Genomic DNA, 20,932 nt, shown 5'->3' on the forward strand with positions numbered 1-20,932 from the left:
CAATATTCAAAGAGTGATTTTTTGACAAGAATATTTTATTAACGACATGGTAAATCGGTCTTAAATTTTTACACATATTTTTCGACGCTTATATTAGTTTTGCTGACACTTTGGTACCTTTTTAGATTTTTTTGATGAAAGAAGCAACTACCTAGCATTTTGTGTGAGTTGTATGATTTTAAACACTAATATTATTAAGCACAACAAAACTCAACATTATCGTTCTAGTAAGATACAATTTTTAAATACACTTTTATCTACAACATAACAAGATAAGTTATCATTTTTTAACTTTTCAAAAGATGTATGATAGTCGGTTAAAAGGGGTGCGTACATAAACTAACGATTAAAAGAATATATCACTGTAAATAAGTTTTTATTTAACTTGTTTTTTTTTAATAATGGTTACAATAGTTATTAGTTATTTGGAACATCTAATAATAATCTTACTAATGAATAAAGCAAAGTCGCTAAAACCATTATAATCTTTAACTGCAAAAACTACCTAACCGATTTTGCTAAAATTTTACATAGTGATTCTTAATAATTCCAAGATGGTCTTAGCATAGTTTTTTTTTTGAAAGGTAATAAGAATAGCGATAAATAAGATCAAAGTTTTGCTAAAATAAGCTAGTGTTGTGCTTCAGTTCAGCAGGATCCACTAGGTGGCGTAAACGTAAAATTGAAGCTACCTGCAATAGAATCAAATAAGTGTGGATATAACAGGCCCGAGCATCTCTGCGATTACTGTAGTCAATCACCAGCAGTTCATCAAGAATTAAGTTGTTAGTCGTGTAGCTGGGTATCCCGGCTACCAACAAAACTCTTCTCGAATGGAAAAGCGATCTGTGTCTTATTTCTCCCTGAACCAGCAAGATCACTGAGCGCTTAAAAAAAATAGGCATTCTGAACGGCAACGTCTCCAGCGTAATACCAGGAGACGTCCGGCCAGAGCACAACCATTTTCAATACATCAGAGTTTTGAGGCCGTTCAACCATCCGGCCTGGTATCATCACGGAATTCTGTGCAATAGCGAGCAAGAGAAGACAGCCCTGAGGGGTATGGACAGCCATGTTGGCTGAAAGTTCAGTCTCTTTGTCAGTATTTCATTTTAACAGCATACCCACCGAAGAGATGTGTTCCAGGCCTACTTTCCCGCCCAACAATCAGCTATTAGTAATCCAGGGAGCAACTCGAAAACAAAATATCCTTTGGCCAGCTGCGTATCTTCCTTTAGCATGCTCTTCATAAGCAGAGACTCCAAGGTCACGAGTCAAGCTACCCTGGATCTAAATACCCGAGCTACGCGATCCCCGTCGGTTAAGCTAAGTCAAACGGCAGATACATGCCAATTACAGAACGCTGGATCCAGTGTGTTGAATCATCGACCTTCCAGCACCTACCAATTACTAAAAAAACTACCAGCCCTTTTTAGAGCCATCAGTAATATTTATATTAATCAAATAATCATCAATCTCATTAGTCCTTTTCAGGGCCGTCCAACGTTTAACTACTTTACCAACAATATTTTTAGAAAATCTTTTAGATTGAAACCTTAAAGTGACTAACAACGATTTGTACACAAATAGAAGGGCTATATGAAGCCAGCCAACGTTAAACCAAGTCAGTCATTCAGTGACAAGCGTCCAGAGTAGAGCAGTTCGTTGAGAGGCTGGAAATCCCGGCCACTGACAACCTTGCATCGTTCTTGACTATCAGCATTTAACCAGGACTTTACGATCCTTCAGTCTGCGCTTCGCTTACTAAGTCTTTCTGGCCAGTCCTTTTAAAGATCAGCTTACGTTAAACTACTTTGCCAACAAATTTTCTTTTTAAAATTACTTCATAGGATAACCTTAAAACGACTAACTACGATTTATTCACTAACAGAAGGGCTATACAAAGCCAGCCAACGTTAAACCAAGTCAGTTATTCAGTGACAATCGTCAACCTTGCCACTGACAACCTTGCATCGTTCTTGACTATCAGCATTTAACCAGGACTTTACGATCCTTCAGTCTGCGCTTAGCTTACTAAGTTTTTCTGGCCGATCCTTTTAAGGATCAGCTTACGTTTAACTACTTCACCAACAAACTTTGTTGCGCTCAGCTTACTAAGTGTTTCTGATCAGTCCTTTTAAGAACCAGCTTACGTTAAACTACTTTGCCAACAAATTTTCTTTTTAAAATTACTTTATAGGATAACCTTAAAGCGACTAACAACGATTTGTTCACTAACAGAAGTGCTATACAAAGCCAGCTAACGTTAAACCAAGTCAGTCATTTAGTGACAAGCGTCGAGAGTGGAGCAGTTTGTTGAGAGGCTGGAAATCCCGGCCACTGACAACGTTGCATCGTTCTTGACTATCAGCATTTAACCAGTATTTTACGATCCTTCAGTCTGCGCTTAGCTTACTGTGTCTTTCTGGCCAGTCCTTTTAAGGACCAACTAACGTTAAACTACTTCGCTAACAAACTTTGTTGCACTCAGCTTACTGAGTGTTTCTGACTGGTCCTTTTAAGGACCAGCTTAAGTTAAAATTTTTTAACATCGCCTAGAATTGCAAGAGGGCGAGTCGGAAGGAGAACTTTAAATGCCTCAAACGTTTACAATCGCAGGCGACAAAAAACTGATGTAGAACATTTATTGAGATCGGAACAGCAGCGTCGCAATTCACGAAATAACGTTTATTTGAGTGACAGATCAGCTTTTTATTATAGCCCTGATATTTATTACCCTAATCTCCCAGCAATTTAAATAGATGAAATTGTATGTATTTGTACATATTGTGGCGCAAAAATTGAGAGAGGAAGCTCCAGAGCTTTGTTGTTCTGGTAGTAAAGTTTCTCTTGATCCAGTGGAAAAACCTTCTAAATTGGTAAGATGTCTGTTGATGGACGAACACCCCTTATCAAAACATTATCTTGATTGTATTGAACGTTACAATACTCGATTTCAAATGACATTATTTGGAGGTAAAGAGATCAGAGAAGGAAACTTTATGCCAACTTTTAAGATTCAAGGTCAAGTGTACCACTTGATTGGCAGCTTATTTCCAGAAAAGTAAAAAAATCCTTAGTGCTTGCAAATTTATTTTATGTCTGAAGCCGAAAAAATTTCTATTTGATTAGACACTACTTTTAAAAAAACTTTGATAGAATTATTGCAAAAAATTATGCATGACTTTAATCCCCTCATAAGGACTTTTAATCTAATTATGAATTTCGAACAGTCGATGAACTTGAAAATTTGAGATTCATTATTCATGCTGACTGTTAGCAAACATCGGGGACAATACAACGAACCGAGAATTAATGAATTTGGTGCACTAATAGTTGACAAAGAAAAAGGTCGCAGAGATATTGTTCTACATGGTCGTCACGGGCAATCGAAGTGAGTTTCTGAGCTCCACTGATTATACGAGACTCTCTGCAATATCCTCTTATGTTTGTTTACGGAGAAAATTGATATTTTGTTGATATACTACTTAACAGTCTTCCAAACAAATCTGTTTCTTGCATGAAATTCTACTCTTACAGATTTATGTTGAGAATAAAAGTATAAACTACTTGCTGTATTATAAGAACTTACTCAATCAGTTTGTGTTCGATATGATGGCAAAAATGATCACAGAGCGTTTACTCTACTTGTGAACACATCAAAAAGAACTGCATGTCGAAAATTCCTTTCATTTACGAGATGTAGTCAATAATGATAGCAATATTGAACTCAACAGTATTGGACAGTCAGTTATTTTATTTTCTTCATTTACTGGCTCACCACAATATATGCATGAAAAAACTCAAGATTTAATGGCGTACGTACATGCGTTTGGACTTCTATGTTTATTAATTACCTTTACATGTAATCCTGAATGGTTGGAAATGAAAAACGAATAACACAAAAATCAAAAACCTTCAGACAGGCATGATATTGTTTCAAGATTTTTTTACTTGGAACTATGAAAACTCATAGATGTCCTCACTAAGAAATCAATACATGGAGAATTTGATGCTTGGATCTACAGTGTCGAATCGCAAAAACGAGGCCTACCTTACGTGCACATACTTTTATGGCTAAAAACAAAAATTTAGCTGGATGGAATAGACAACATAATTTCAGCTAAATTACCAAATCCTCAACAAGATCCCTTAATGTTTAATATTATTTCAAAAAGTATGATTCATGGGCCTTGCGATCAATTCAACAAGGCTTCACCATGTTTGAATAATGGAAGATGTACAAAACAGTATCCTTAGAATTTTGTTAAAGAAACTCAAACTGCATATGACGGCTATCCTACCTATCGTAGAAGATTTCCTGCAGACGGAGGTCATAGTTCCATAATTACAGTACGTGATAAAAGTGTACCAATTGATAACCATTGGATTTTTTTTTATTTACCAATCTCATCTTGATGTTTCAATGCTCACATTAATGTCAAATTTTGTCATTCAGTGCAAGTAATTAAATATATTTGTAAATATATTAACAAAGAAACTGATCGTGCTACTTTTTCAGTTGGAAATGTTGACGAAATTGCCAACTATGCCAATGGACGCTATATTTGTTCCTCAGAAGGATTTTAACGTTTTTTTTGATTTTGAGAGTCACGCGCGACACCCTGCAGTCTTATACTTAGATGTCCATCTTAAAAATTATTAAAGAGCTTACATTAATCAGCCAAATATACAATAAGTTTTCGAAAATCCGATAAAAACGACATTAACTCCTTTTTTTTCAACTTTGCACAATGGAGGATTTTGCAAAAATTTTTTTGTATTCCAAAGTTGCCGCCTATTACCGATAGAACAATAATAAATTTGTGAGAAGAAAACAAGAAAAAGATGTTCCAGGCTGACCAGGAGTAAAAAAAGATTTAGCCATAGGTAGAGTTTATGCAATTCATCCGACCCAATCCAAGTGCTTCCATCTTTGAATGTTACTTTAATATGTTTAAGGCCTAACTTCGTTTAAGTACTTGAAAACCGTTGATAGTGTTACTTATCCAATTTTTAAAGCTGCTTGCCAAGCACTTGGTTCATTAGAAAATGATGATCAATGGAAAAAAAACACTGGAAGATGCTGCTTTGTCTGAAAATCCGTCTAAGTAACGTGACTAATTTGCAATCATTTTAGTTTTTTGCAAGCCATCGTAACCCCAAATTTTGTGGGATACGTTTAAAGGATAATTATGTAAAGATATTCTTTACTCTTGACGAATTCAACTTAATAATTTGGAAATTGAAATCTCTAAAGAAATAGTTAACAGAGGTTTAATTAAAATAAAGAACAAAATCATCTCTCTGTCAGAAAAAAATTTGGCTTAATTTGGGCTGAATGCACATGTTCAAGATGAACTCTGTACTACTGATCCTTTTAAGCATTTCATCAGACATGGTTATGATTATAACTATTTACGTGATTTCGTTGAGCAAAATCTTCCAAAGTTGGTTCCAGATCAACGGCAAGCTTTTAATCGTGTGATTATTAGTGTCTTTAATGTTAGTGGAAAAGTCTTCTTTCTAGATGCTCCTGGAGGCACTGGAAAAACATTCCTAAGTAATCTTATGTTGGCCCAAGCAAGATCAGCTGGAAAACTGTCCCTTGCTGTCGCACCTTCTGACATTGCTGCCACTCTTGAGTGGAGGTAGAACAGCTCACTCCACTTTTAAACTTCCATTATATGTTTTTTTTTACAAGGGTTACACGTGCCCGATACGCTAAAACGGCCCACTTGCGAAAATTCTTTGAGATACAACATTTATTGTATGGGATAAGTGCACAATGAGTTGCAGAACTCACATCAAAGCAATTAATAGAGAATTGCAAGATTTAATATCAAACCAAAATTTAATGGGTGGCATTACATTTGTTTTTGCTGGACATTGAAAATTTATCAAACAAACCATACCAATAGTTATGCGAGAGAGCGATAATTCCACCGAGAAATTCTACAGCAGAGGAAATTAACAACATTATTTTTCAAAAATTTGTAGCTAATTCTTGAGAATACCTCTCTATTGATTCAGTCATCGCAACTGAAGATGTTGTTAGTTATCCTCAGAAATTTTTAAACTTCCTAACTCCATCAGGATTTCCACCCCATTAGTTGAGTTTAAAAGTTGGATCTCCGATTATGCCACTACATAATCTTTAACCCCCCTCCACCTGTGTAATGGAACCAGACTGCAAATTAAATCTCTGCGAAATAATGTTATAGAAGCTACTATTTTAACTGGTCCAGCATCAGGCCAAGTAGCTTTTATTCCAAGAATTTGGATGATGCCAACTGATTTACCTTTTTAGTTTAAGCACTTACAGTTTCCTGTCTAAGTTTCTTTTGCCATGACAATTAACAAGCTCCAAGGGCAGACTTATAATTTTGTGGGTGTAGATTTAAGATCAAACTGCTTTTCACATGGACAATTGTACGTCGGCTTTTCAAGAACTGGAGATCCTCATCATCAGGTTGTTTTAATTCCTTCTGTAATAAAACTAAAAATGCTATATTTCCTGAAATTTTGTGATTAAAAAAATAATTTCAAATTATATTTTTTATCGGTATTGAATCTTTGTAGCGCTAACAGATAACCCTTTCCATATGATAACGTGAAAAAATACAAATCAACGGCCTTTTTTAGGGCCAATACTTATTTTATGACATAAGGAGTGTACGGTACTTTTGAGCATCTTCATGTTTTTTTTCACTTTTTCCAACACTTTTAATAAAAAGTTTTTTGTTCCAAGAAATATCAAAAATAGATGTCAAATTTTTACTGAAAAGGTTCTAATTATGTGTCAATACACATGTGTTCCATTCAGCGAGTCTCGGGCGAAGCCGAGACGGGAAGCCACTAGTAATAATAATAAGCTTATGTTATTTTATATAGTAATATTAAGGCCATAACATTACAACATGATTCAACAACTGTCCAGATGTACCAATCTTGCAGACTTCATCAAAATGCACAATAATAACTAATAAGTTGTTTACATTGTTTTTTTTCGAATACCTCTCTTACCCATTTTATTTCAGAGTATCTTATTTTATTAAAGTGACATATCTTGTTTTGTAATATTTTTACAGAAACAAGTATATTCTACAAATAATTAAGAAATTTAATTCTTTATCGAAAACAAGAATTTCCGTATGTTGTTTAGATGCCAAGTCAATTGCACCATGGCACTGCTCTGTTCTTGCTGTATAAACACAGAAAATGTTCATTTACCTGATAGGATCCCAAAATGTAACGTGACTTTTACTATGTGTATGTATACATAGCTGAATTGGCAAAAGTTAAAAAATGCTTTACAAAAACAAACCTATTCTTATCATTATTTAAGCCTTCAACAATAATAATACTCTAAGAGCTTGCAAAATTTTTAGAGCATGAAAGTACTGCCACTTTTTTTTCTCAACACAATCCTTACATAAATCTTGAAACCTTTCTTTAAAATTACGAAACGCATATTTAACCTGTACAAATATCTCTCTCTAATTTTCATGCGGGTATAAAGACACGACTATGGTACTGGTTAATTGTTTGTTTGACACTTTGGAAGTAAGGTTTGAAATTGCACATAAAGATTGTGTTAAGTAATAAGTTCGTTATAGTAATTTTATTTTTTCCAACATATATTTTAGCAAGCTTTTACAGGATTATAATTGTTGTAGGCATGGATAAATGATTATAACAAATTTGTTCACATAAAGCCTGTGTAAGTTTTGCTGTACTAAGCTGTATGTATCGGAAAAGTAACGTAACATTTTGGAATCCCAAAAGTTGACAGATAAAGGAGACAAAGGAGGAGGAGAGAAAGGAGACAAAGAGAAAGATATAGAGAGAAATAAACAGGGAGGTTTGTTAAGAGCAAAAGAAGAAAAGAGGGCAAGAGTACGCGTACATCAACTAACGTATAACGCTGTACTCATCTAGCTGTTAAGAGAGCCTGCGGTTTTTGTAGGATAAACAGGAACAAAAGAGGCAAAAAAAAATATGACGTTTTTTCCTACTTTGGTCAAGTGAGAATCCTACAAAAAAAGCTTCGCTTTAAAGATATTTATTAAATTTTAATACACTAATTTAAAACTATTTTTACACGTCATAAATAATTAACAAATTCTAGTAAGTAAAACGTTTTAAATTAGTTGTGATCATTAACATTTGTTGAAATCTAACCTTGACAAAGGAAGGTAGGTTCACCAGCGTATTGTGTAGGGTATGCAGGTGCACGGTCTCCTGGAAGTAGATAGGGGCAGCGTTGTTCTACGGATTGGCACAAGGACCTGCAAGGTCGTATACGATGACCTGACCAAGATTTATTTAAGGGCTCCAGGTTTTGCGGTCCCCCATGAGAAAAGTAAGGCACGAGGGAGCTACACACCCATTTCCGATACGCCTCCTGAAAATGAAGACAATAGAAAATTTATCAAGTATTATGTGTATTTTTTTATTTCAAGTTCATTAATTTTAATCTTTTTTTATAAAATTAGATATTTAGCATATAATACTTGCTTCTTTGTTGAATGCTGCCTGCTGAAGTCATATATTCAAGCTTTTTTAAAATACCAACACCTTACAACCTTCTAACAATAAGGCAATAAGTTAAAATAACCGGAATTGATTAGTTATAAAAAATATCTAGTAAAATTTTTTTAAATTCTAGAGCACACATAATTAGGACCCTTTGACAATTACTACACTATTGTTTAGTGCATAAAAGTCATATCCGTTAAATTAATCTTGAAATTGCTAGCAGAGAAAATGAATCAAAATCGAATTTACATCTGACTTATTTCTACATTCTAACTTAGCTTTTCCTTATCACAACAAAAGCTATATTTAATTCTTGAAAAATACCTTTTCGATGCCCTGGTTAATTGCATACACAAATCTAGTTCTTATGAAATGACTTTAGTTAAATTAATAAATTTTGATTTTATTTTTTTTTTCATATTATATTTTTTCGCTGAACGATAAAATCTTTAGACTGTTAAAAGAGTCATACTTAACAAAAATCGTCACCTTGCAAAGCTGACTGTGTTCTTCGTGGCTCTCGGAAGGGTCAAATGACAACCGAAGTAAGCCACTAAGTCTGAACACGTGTAGTCAGCAAGTACTGGCTCTATAGCATGTAAAACAAAAAAGTTTTAACTATAGCTACGTGCAAGGTGCATTTCTTTGGACAGCATTTTAGTTACAAGTTTTCTACCGCTCATCGAGTGTGATCCTTTATTATAAGTTCAATATTTCAATCTAAGTTGTTCTAACTAATTTATAAATCCATTGTAATTTATTGTAAAACTAACTTAAAAAAGAAATATACCATATAGTGCAAAATATTTCATTAGTTATGACTAAATAAAATTGATAATATTAGAAGAAGCAGTACTGAAGAATCATACAAAATTCAACCTGTAAAAAAAAAGTACGTTAACACATATGTTTTACAAATCATAATAATCTTATTTTCCTTTTTCCGATATACAAATAAACAAATAGTTAGACAGTCTGCTACTCCTGCAGCCCATCAAAAAGCGTGAGACCCAAATCCACAATCAACTAGCTTTTACTGAATAATAAAGTTAAATATTTACGATATACCATTTAACAAAAATTTGTAGCAGAGCATGGTTGTATCTCTAAGTATTTGCTTACTTGTTATTTATTCTCTCAGTGTTATTTTTAAAAACACAATAAATACCATCCCAAAAAAAGCATGTTCTTGGATGCCATGTAATACAGTGTGTACAACCCCATTTATTGCAGTGTGCGCAGATTTGTATATGCTGTGCCTTTGCGGAGGGCTTCATATATGCGGTATTTTGTTATTATTAGGAAAAAAAGGAAAAAAAGCGAAATAAATAGATGATAATCTATTGATAAATTAACTGTAAAATAAATAACAAAAGTATACTGTTAAAAAATAAAAAAGGTGAAAAATAAGATAACATTGTGCAATAAGTAATAGTAGAAAAGAAGTTGGTAGTCTCTTATACTTCGCACACAGATACACACTTAAGAGGCAAAACAAATACACTATTGTTACCCTGAACGAGCTTACAAGAGCGGTTCATATCATCAGTCCTGCTTAATAAGCGGACATTCTATACCCAAGATCTGCTTACAAGAGCAGTCATTCTATTTGTATTCTGAATCTGCTAATGAGAGCGGTTAATTTCCATGAGTCCTGCTTTACAAGCGAACACTCTTTATGCTAGATCTGCTACTTAGAGTGATCTTAAAAAAAAAAAAAAAAAAAAAAAAAACAAATACGTACACACAATCGGTTTTGCCTAACCTAATCTTGCTAGTTGTAGAAGAAAAATTCTTAAAGGTGAAGTAAGAATTTAATATAATCTCATAATTTTACTTATATACACATAACTAATAAGTTTATTCACATGAAACAATGTTTAATAAAACCCCTGACACATTATTTTGCGAGTTATAAGAAAAATAAGAGAAGTGGTAAGGAATTGTTTGTGCAGGAGCTTATAAGAGAGAAAAATGTCCTAGAAACAAGATTATAATTAATTAATAATCAAATCTAAAGTTACCATTATTTAAACAAAGTAAGTACTGTATTATTAGAGAATAAAATCAATAAATTCAAAGCAGAAGTCAACAAACAATTTAAAAAACTGATTACCTTTGCAAAAAGGGAACTCTCAAAATTAAAAAAACACGAAGTCTGGAAACTTCCTAGTAATGAGAGATTTATTGAAATTTTACCTCTCCTTATTCATAATTTATAAGCACATAAATGGCGCATTGCGCATTCCACCGTATTTGGTCGTAGCGCATATATTTTTAGGAATAAATAACCGAAGTTAATAAAAAAAAAAGGTATAGATAACTTTACTTCAGGAAAACCAGTGTTGGGTCCGTTGGATCACTATCAGATGCTTATAGATATAGGCATGCGCTAGTTAACAGTATTAGAGAAAAACCCTTACTCTTAAACTGAGTCAGAGAGACTCTAGCTGTAGGATTAGAGTTGTTGTATGCGACAGACTGCACAGTCGCAGTTAGTGTAGTTGTAGTGCACAGCATTCGTACTCTGCCTGGTACTCAAGCCCACATCTTTGTTTATATCGGACTATCAAGTATATTTACTTCTATGCATGATACACCAAATCCATGCCCCTAGCGTATTGACACATAATAAATTTATATAAGACCTAGACAGAGTAATCAAACAAAACCAAACACCTCATATGAGCAAGTGTATTAATACTGTTTCGATACATACAGTGTAGTTGACATTCTGGTGTCAGCGCTTTTATTGTCACATACTCACATAAATGCGCAGAAATGTAAACACAGATCCATACACTCACCAGGAACTCATATTAAGAAGCTCATTAAATGTTGAAATATTAGTGTTTTGAGATGATATTATTGCTTATGCAAAAGATCTAGTAGATCATGACCGTAAATTAAGGTTACTTTTTGACTGAGAAGTATCAACGAGTATGGTACTCTAGCCAGATAACGCTGAAGTTTTGCGAAAAAAGTCACATTTCTTTGGCTCATGGTAAGTCAACAAGAAATTAAACCAGACCCTTAAAAAATACAGGCCATAAGAGAATTTCCCTAACCAAAAACTATAAAAAGTATTAGACAATTCTTAGGACTAGCAGGATACTATAGATAGTTTGTTAAAGATTTTTCATGAATTGCCAAGCCATTATAAGATTTATTTAAAAAGAGAGACAAATGTGAATGGACAGAAGTGCAACAGAAGAGTTTTCAAACACTAGAAGACCATCTATGAGAAGAGCCTATTTTACAATTTCTCAACTTTAGTAAATCATGTAAGTTGACAACAGATGCATCTGACTACGCTATTGGAACGGTATTAAATCAAGAAAAAAATGGGTTTGACCATCCTGGCAGTTATTATCTTTGAACAACTCTAAATTTATCTAAAGTAAATTATTGTAGGACCAAAAAAGAATGTTTAGCTATACTTTCCGCAATGCATGATTTTCATCCGTATCTATTAGGAAATCAATTCGTTCTTCAAGTGGATCATGAACTATTTAATTAAATGCATACAAAAAAAGATCTGGGTCAGAATTAAATTTGCTAGATGTTTAAATTTACTGATTTCATACACTCTCAAATACAAGCCAAAAAAACTTATTATCAATGTTGATTCACTATCTAAAAACCCAGTAGGATCACTTCTGTATGCGGAAAACAATATGAATAATAGATTACCGTTTTTAAGTGTTATAATGATTAGTCAAAAAAAAAAGAGGAAAAAAGGAAAACAGAATCTCGAAGGAGACAGTGGAAGTAACAAAACCTAGAAGCATGACTAAATCTGGAGCAAATGTACCTTAATTGGCCAGGAGCCCTGAGAACCCCCTGGTTTGAAAACAAACAAGAAACGGCCAAAGTTAGATCATAGTGTAATAACTCAAGGTGTTTAAACAAAAAAATAGAACAAGAAATGAAAAAAAATAAATAAAACAAGAAATAAAAAAATAAAAAAATAAAAAAAGAAATTAAAAAAAAAAAAAAACAAATGAAAAAATTGTAAGGGAAATTAAAACAACAAATCAGGGGGTATTAATAGGCCCCATGACCCATTAATACCCCCTGGTTTGTTGTTTTTATTTCCTTTATAATTTTTTTATTTCTTCTTTTTTTTTTAATTTCTTGTTTTATTTTTTTTTTTATTTCTTGTTTTATTTTTTTTTATATTTCATTTTATTACATTTTTTTTATTTCTTTGTATTTCCTTTATTTAATTTTTTTTTTATTTTCATATTTATTCTTTTTTTTTTCATTCCCTTTTTTATTTCATTTTCTTTCATTCCATTGTACTTATTCATGTCTTTTGTCATTTTATTTCGTTTTATTTTTATATGTCGTTTTATTAATTTAAAAAAAATTTTTTTTTTTCACTTATTTTTTTGCGATTTTATAGCTCATAAATACAATTTTTGTTTTATTTTGATATAATTACTACAATGACATTTTGCCATTATTTGTTTATCAAATTTAAAATAAGTGCCCTTAAAAACATTTCAAACGATATGAAACTCGAAATATATTTATATAATAATCTCACATAATTCATGTATGATTGATTTAATGAACTACTTTATCTACGAAATTATGTGATATTGTAACACAATTTGTTTGTTGAATTCGAAAGAAGCGCCTTTAAAAATTATTGATACGTTCTTCAACTGGATTCTACATGTTTATTTTAATTTTTTTTTTTTAGATGTATTATTTAAAAAACAAATACATAATTTATTATGAATTAAATGTATTTGTTTTTAGTGAATGCATTTAAAAATGGAATATTATAGTTACGAACCACACGATAAGTACAAGAAACCAAGTTTCTATAGTCAGCAGCACTCGTAGCAGAGTGGGTAACGTACTGGACTCATATGCAGGAGGTCGAGGGTTCAAATCTTTGAATGGATAGTGTTTTTTTTTTTTTTTTTTTTTTTTTAGAATTGTAAAAGAAAAAAATTCAAAGTCAATTAAAAATTATTTTGGGAAGATAAAATTAAAATTTGTTTAAAAATTAATTGCTTAAAAGTGTTAGGGGGAATGGTGGGTAAAGGTGTGCAGAAGAGTAACACGGCATGGTTGGCAGGTAAACATCTATAGTGGGGAGAGGGGAAGTGTGTAGAGAACAGTTGGTGAGGGGGATGGGGTAAGGGGAAAACTTGAGAGAAAGAGACTTTGGGTAAACCACTTTTGTTTAAAAAAAAAAATCTGTCAGTTTTAAAATTCCAGCACCCCGACTACGTGACATAAAGAACATCGTTCTTAAAATTTACACAACTACAGACATCATCTATATCTTGACTAAACATATTAAAAAATGTCACTAAAAATACATCAAAACATTCTATCTCATTAAAAGTAAACTTTTCAAATCAGTAGCCTCAACATCACACGCTTGCGATACGAATACAGAAACCACCAGAATAAATCCTGTCAATTCGATAAATGAGGAAATACCAAAATTATCAGTCAGAAATATATTTAACCTTGATGCATCGTCAAGGACAAGAATGTTTTCCAAAAATGACCCAAGTGATACTGAAGAATCGTCAGCAGAAGATACACAACCACCAGTATATGGCCCTAGATGAAGTGGATTACGAAAAAAATTGACTAAAACGGAAGTAGACTTGAACAGAAATACTTACTTAAACTCAGACGCAACATGTACTGAAATCTCTGTTACACTTATTTTACTTAGTGAAGGTTCAAACGACGACGTGTTTAAAGACCAACCTAAAACTACGGCAAGTAATATTGAGAAGGTTACTTATCAAGAAATACAAAAGTTTACAAAAAAATTTAACCAAAGTCTTTAAGAAATTTAAGACAAGTTTAACGATGAAGATAAGCCCGAGCAAGCTGATACGGATTCTTTATCAGTAACCAAATTTATGATGGAGATAAGCTGGATTCCAAAATTTAGGACATATTTATTGACAGGGACACCTATGATTGCGATAATTTTGATGATTCTGTATAAGATAAAAAAATTACAGATACATCAAGACGTACAACAAACTCTGAATCCTTATTTGACAAAGATATAATGTTAAAGAAATACACGACGAGTGAGAAATTAAAAATTACCCCTCGTATTCAAGAAAATACACACTTAAGTTCTAGTACATCGACGCACATAATTACTTCTATTGTTGTAAAAACATACGGTCCAAAGCACAGGACTTGGAACAAATAACAGAAAAAACCTCTGATAACTTAAACGAAAACAACAAACAAACAAACTGCAATGCAATCAAATCAATAAATCAATGTATTGCACCTGATTTTATACTACTATCGGGCTTATACCCTTTCTAATCAATCAATTGATGTTAACAACAGTACGGAAAGTTGTATGTAAGTCTTAGTGATAGTAGCAGTAGTACTGTCAATTATAAGAACATTAATAGAGTTAAGTTAATAAGCAATGTTATTTCCACCAGATGTTGTTTTACATACAAAAGAGACAATACAGTTTTTATTTTATTAGCAAAGATTGTCAACCAGTCACATGTGTCTCAAGACTGTTAAAATTGATAGGTGCACTGGACATTAGTTATTTGAAATTAAAGATACCAAAAGTTAGCCAAATATTAATAACACCTTATGGAGGACATAATACATTGTCAATCGTTATTTATCGAATACCTACTGATTAAGTAACGTCAAAAACTCTTATAAAAGCTCTTAAATAACTTAGAAAAAAATTGTTGAGACAAAATCTCAAAACATCTCAAATTTGAAGTAGGGGAGATTTTACAGATAAATTGGAACCTAGATCAATAACAGAAATGTTATTAACAAGATTTCATTAAACACTCATACAAACTGCTGTCTGTTACGGTAAAGTTGATTTTCCGAAAATTCAAGAATGTAATGAAATATTACAAACACTACATGACAGCCCTGTCAAAGAAGATAAGGAAACAAACAAAACTCATTGGAAAATGAGAATACAATTTTATTGGCGTTAATTAAGGAGTGATATTCCTAATTATGTTCATAGATGCTGCAAATATCAAGAAAAAAAATTTTACGAATAAAAACAAGAGAACTCTTTGTGCTAACAGGTATACCTATTTTAAGCTTAAAAGAGTTTTCATTGATACTGTCGGTTAATTAAGAATTACAACATATGGCGATTGCCATTTGCTAATCATACAGTGTTATTTGACTCAGTTCATTAAATAAGCCCCTGAACCAGACCTAAGATTAAGCGCACTTGCCGATGCACTCGTACAATATCTAATATCAGTTGACGATACGCTTACAGCAGTTTGATGAGACAGACATGCTACATTTATGTCTAATTCATTGAAACAACTCATGAGAACCTTAAAGACCAATGATCTAACTATACCAACATGTCTCCTCAAACAAACGGATAACTAGAGCTGAGTCATGCGGCCCTAGCTGACTTTATGAGAACTTACTTGGAAACTTATGATTACTTTAATAATTCAGCCCAATTTTCAGCTTCCACGTATAACACGATTGTACATAAATCAACAAATTCTACGCCCTATGAACTTGTAGTTTTGAGAGTAGCAAGGTTGCCCTTGAAGATACCTAAAGAAGATACGTTACAAACCTGTCCATCGAATTTAAAAGATCTTATTAAGCGACTTTAAGAAATGCAAATTGTGGCAGAAAATAAACAAATATAGATAGATGTACCAGCAAAAACAAGATATGATAAAAAATTAAAGTCTCTAAATGTTACATTAGAAGATTACGTGTAAGTATAGAAATAAGTGCGTTTCCATAAATTTAAACGGTTACTATAATAATTCCCTATAGGTTTAAGCAGTTTTAAAAGGATATGATGTAATATTTGGAGAAATCAACGGTTCAGTTATGACACACAGATAAATTATTAATAATAGTTTCTTAATATGAACATTCCTGTAAGAATTATTTTTTACATGTCTTTCAGAAAGAAAAAGAAAAAATACAACGATGCGGCTTATATTGGACATCGTAATGACTGTAGTGCTTGAGGGTTGTGAGAATTTAAACTATGCTAATGATAGCAACTATAGCATAGAACCACTTGGAACAAACCCTTAAATATACTACGAACGAATTGGTATAACAAAAATTTAAAGAGCTGATTACAAGGTTGTAATATGGCTGGATATTGATAAATTTGTATTAGAATGACTACCTACTCTAGGATTTGATAAAAATGTTCGATACTGTATTGTGCAATTTTGTCATTCTGATTGCACTCACTATATAGAAATGAACTATTGATATTAAAGACAAAGTGATAGACAATTTTTGAAGCAACACTGTTAAGCAAAATAAATGTTGTGGGAACTCACAAGGGAGATAACTTGGTTTCACCACCCAGCATACAAACAAAAAGACTGATACCTCTTAGAATTATTGGAAGCATTGCTAAGGAACTTTTCGGCTCAGTCACAGAAGACAATATCAATGTTATGATCACTAAGATCAACAGTTTTCATGCTGGTCAAAAGACATATATAAAATTGTATGACCAAATTGCCATATTTTTGCAGCTGCATTAAAAGAACTATTTATTATTATGAAACGCCATAAGCACATTCTGAAATAAGTTGCTGATATATTGACTTTAGGACAAGTTTGTTCTCTTGACAGATATCTGATACATTCATCAGCTTACCTTAAAAGAACTAGAGCTACCTTCGATCACATTATTCGTTTCAATGAAAGTCTGATTGACATCTTGCATAATTTTCAAAGAGGGTAAGCACACCCAAAACTTTTTTCTCCAAAAATATTTAGAACCGTAGCCCAAGATGTAAGGAATCTAGCAGGGAATCAAGAATTCATAGCACCAATAGAGAATCTTTATGCTGGCGAAATCAGTGCTCTAAGCAAATTAGATGTTGTTCCCATCAAGAAAACAGAACCATGGTAATATTCCATTTACTACTCGTACATCGAACTTTTAATAATCTTCATAGACTACATCCAGTCATGATACCTCCACCTAGACAAAATGGACCTGCCTATATAAACCCACCGTATCCTTCCTTAGCAGTAGCAGCAGACCATAATTCGTATTGAAGACTAAACAAAAATACATTTAACCAATGTGATAACACGCTATAGGGTTATATGTGTTCTGTTATAAAATCCTTGAAAAAACCCTATTCTATAAACGAATGCAAATTTTTTATGTTATTACGACTTAGAACAAAAGTATTTAAATACTGTGAAATTATATTAACACCTAAAACAGAAAGTTTATCAATATACTTACCAGCTGATGATTTATTGTTATTCTCGACACATTATAGAAAACAATTAAGCATCATCTGCCCTAACAAAATGGATCAACAAGAAAAAATAAGAGGTACAGATCTTTTACGAATGAATTATGGGTTTATAGGAAAACACACAAATTCACCTTAACTTGTGAAAATAAGATCATCACTCAGATACAATATACCTATCAAGCAGAGGTCAAATTAAACTTAACTGTATTGCATGAACCCTTAAACGACACTCATGTCTTTCATGACGCTATAAAATCTATTTGATAACTCAATTTTAATGGACAAGCATGGATAAACAAAGAATTAAATGTACGAAATATAATGAATTAAATAGAGAAAATTCGAACCCAAAAGTTTGAGAAGACACAAGCTTCTCTTTTTATGATAATTTGTAATGTTATGAAAGCTGTCATTGTAATAATTATAATAGCAATATTCATCAGCAAAGTCAAAAGCTGTTTTAAAAATACTTTGGAACGTAGTTTCTCGAAAAAGTTTATAAAATGCACCATCAATTTACGGCACACAAATCCCTGAGAAACCATAAAACAAGAACTAAAGAAACACAAACTAATTAAAGTTTATATCGAAATTTAAGAGGATTCAAAAATACCTGAATTATCTAAGCCTAGCCCTGTAGTAAAGACACGGACTTTGATATTATTATGCCACATACCAAAAAAATCATAAATGGACTAATAAATCGATGGTCAATTGATAACATTTTTCTTTTAGGCTGCACGATGAACTATGACTATGAAATGATAATAAAGACTAAAGTCAACGTAAATTATCTCTTTTATAAAGTTATTGAACGATTAGAGAATAAAGAAAGCACCAAGTAAATTTACATACTTTTGGATTAACATAGTTATTGAATTATAACCTCCGTTTACAATACTGATTCATTTGATAAAAAAACTAGTGAAACACTAAACATAGGATACAAAGACTAAACACTGTCTTATTTGAAAATAAAACTTACTATTTGTCAAGCAGAAAAAATTTATTTACCAACATCGCCAAAAAGAGACAATGTTATATAAAACATTGACCCAAAGAGACTTATGGGTCTTCTACTGTGGGATATAGAAAAAACGAATAGAAAAAGAGATCTCTTTAACCATTGCATTTAATTTGGTACTTAAGAATATTACTATGCTGCTAGAGATCAGTGGAGAAGATTATCTTAAGGATATGCAAAATATATGGATCCCAAGAGCACTTTTCTAGCGTTGCAGAGCGATAAACTCAAGTATTGCATGAGATACGCCTAGCCAATTAAAAGGACTGTAAAACACAAATTAAACTAGAAATTGACTAACTCTTTATGTCAACAACAACTTGAGTTAATGACATATAGAAGACATGTCATTACATGCAGAAGACAACAATGTTTCTAAACTTAAGAAGCAAAGCCAACCTTTCCTAAAATCATTGATTTACAAGAAAAAATTAAAAGTAGCAGAAAATAAATCTAATAATTCAACTCTACCATTTAACAAGCTACTTTTTACGTTGATAAAATACATTACTTAGTTCTAAGCTTTTGACTTTAAGCTTTATAAAATCAATGAGCAAATTAAAATTCAGTTAATTATTACCGCTACTTCTTTAAACGATGTTGGTGGATACAGACATGACAAAAAAAAAAAAAAAAAAAAAAAACAAATAAATAAAAAAAACTTTGAGACTTTGAGACTAAAATGCATGTTGTATTATATGACAGCTGCATGTTATTCTATTGTAAAAGTTTTCCAAAAACAATAAGCTTAGCATGTATTAATATCATTTATTTTATTGTGTTGTCAGTCCGCAAATATTTCGTTATAGCATGATAAGTAATGATTGCATCCATTCATTTGTTTCCTGCTTATTATCTAACTTTTTTCTAAGCATTATTTTATCTTCATATTAACATTTTACACATAACATTTCACCTATGAATTATTACAATTATTAACAGCACGAAATATCCCATAGCAGTACTTATGTATATACGTGTATTACTCATAATAATCAAAACACCCATTACAGTTAGGCTTAGAGAATTCCATTTACAATGGGCAAAAAAAACCCTTAAATTAGTGAAGCAATGTTTAATGGACCACGGCTTAACATACTATCGAAGGAAAGTTATAGTCAAGTCATGCTAAAAGAGATACTCAAGAATTTTGGAATAGTGTTGTCCATAAAACAGGAACCCTGTGCTTTGGGTTATTCCACTTATGAGGTGGTGTTCTGTTGACCACTTGAAGCAGAAATGGCAGCTTACTCTTTAAATTTAGCACCAACGCTACAAAAGCTACTTGATTCACAACCTCATTCATCGAAAAATGTGACAAATCAGGCAACATCAACGGTATTTACGCCCTTAATAAGTAAAAAGTTTATCAGAATTTATAATTCATTATGGAATAAACGTTGGTTTGACATAATCATTAAAGATCTGATCGATAAACATTAAATGGATAAATTTCTAAGCAACTTTTGTCTGATGCTATTCTTGCAGGAATGGCCATGCATCACACTGTACACCAGGTTCAATGCTAAATACTACCAACTATGTGATGCAGTGGTTGTGACAACAACATTAAATGCAGCAGCAACCATCGAAATAGAAGGGCCGAATCTACTATCACTAGTGAAAGAACAAACGTCAATAAAGCGACAGCTACCTATATCTAGACCATACCAGTTTAAATTAGATAGAAATATCGCAATCAAAGCATGCAACGAAGATAAGAAAATACCTATTCTTAACTTTGTACAAGTAAAAGGTACAAATATCAATTCATGTTCTAATAAAGAAAGCTTATAATACTAAATACCTTAAGGAGTTCTTTGAATATCTGTATGGTATACAAAATATTTATTTTTCCTACAAACTTCAAGATGGGGAAAACATTGTACCTGTTCATATTAATTATGGTACGGAACATAAAGCTGAGTCAATGCGAAAGATAATCATACATAGCATTACAACTTAACAAAAGTAGCCTAACGCCATCGCCAACACAACAACAATTACAACTACAACTAATATTCCACTAGTTGTAGATACTTCAGGCAGCACAACTGGAAAATAACCACGAAGGCTGATAATG

The 20,932-nt window shown here is 32.3% G+C and overlaps 1 protein-coding gene across 1 annotated transcript in view; it reads right to left on the reverse strand.

Annotated features, from left to right (window-relative positions):
* Mid1 (calcium-permeable channel component Mid1) overlaps positions 1–20,932 on the reverse strand; it is a 381,266-nt gene that overhangs the window by 185,113 nt on the left and 175,221 nt on the right. The window contains exon 2 of the mRNA XM_089598117.1: positions 8,185–8,407. Coding sequence (XP_089454243.1) covers positions 8,185–8,407 — 223 coding nt within the window. The remainder of the gene's footprint in view (positions 1–8,184; positions 8,408–20,932) is intronic.

Source organism: Copidosoma floridanum, unplaced genomic scaffold, assembly GCF_036245765.1.
Source record: "Copidosoma floridanum isolate Cflo_tuat_1 unplaced genomic scaffold, Cflo_Japanese_pri ptg000005l, whole genome shotgun sequence".
Classification (NCBI taxonomy): Eukaryota; Metazoa; Arthropoda; class Insecta; order Hymenoptera; family Encyrtidae; genus Copidosoma; species Copidosoma floridanum.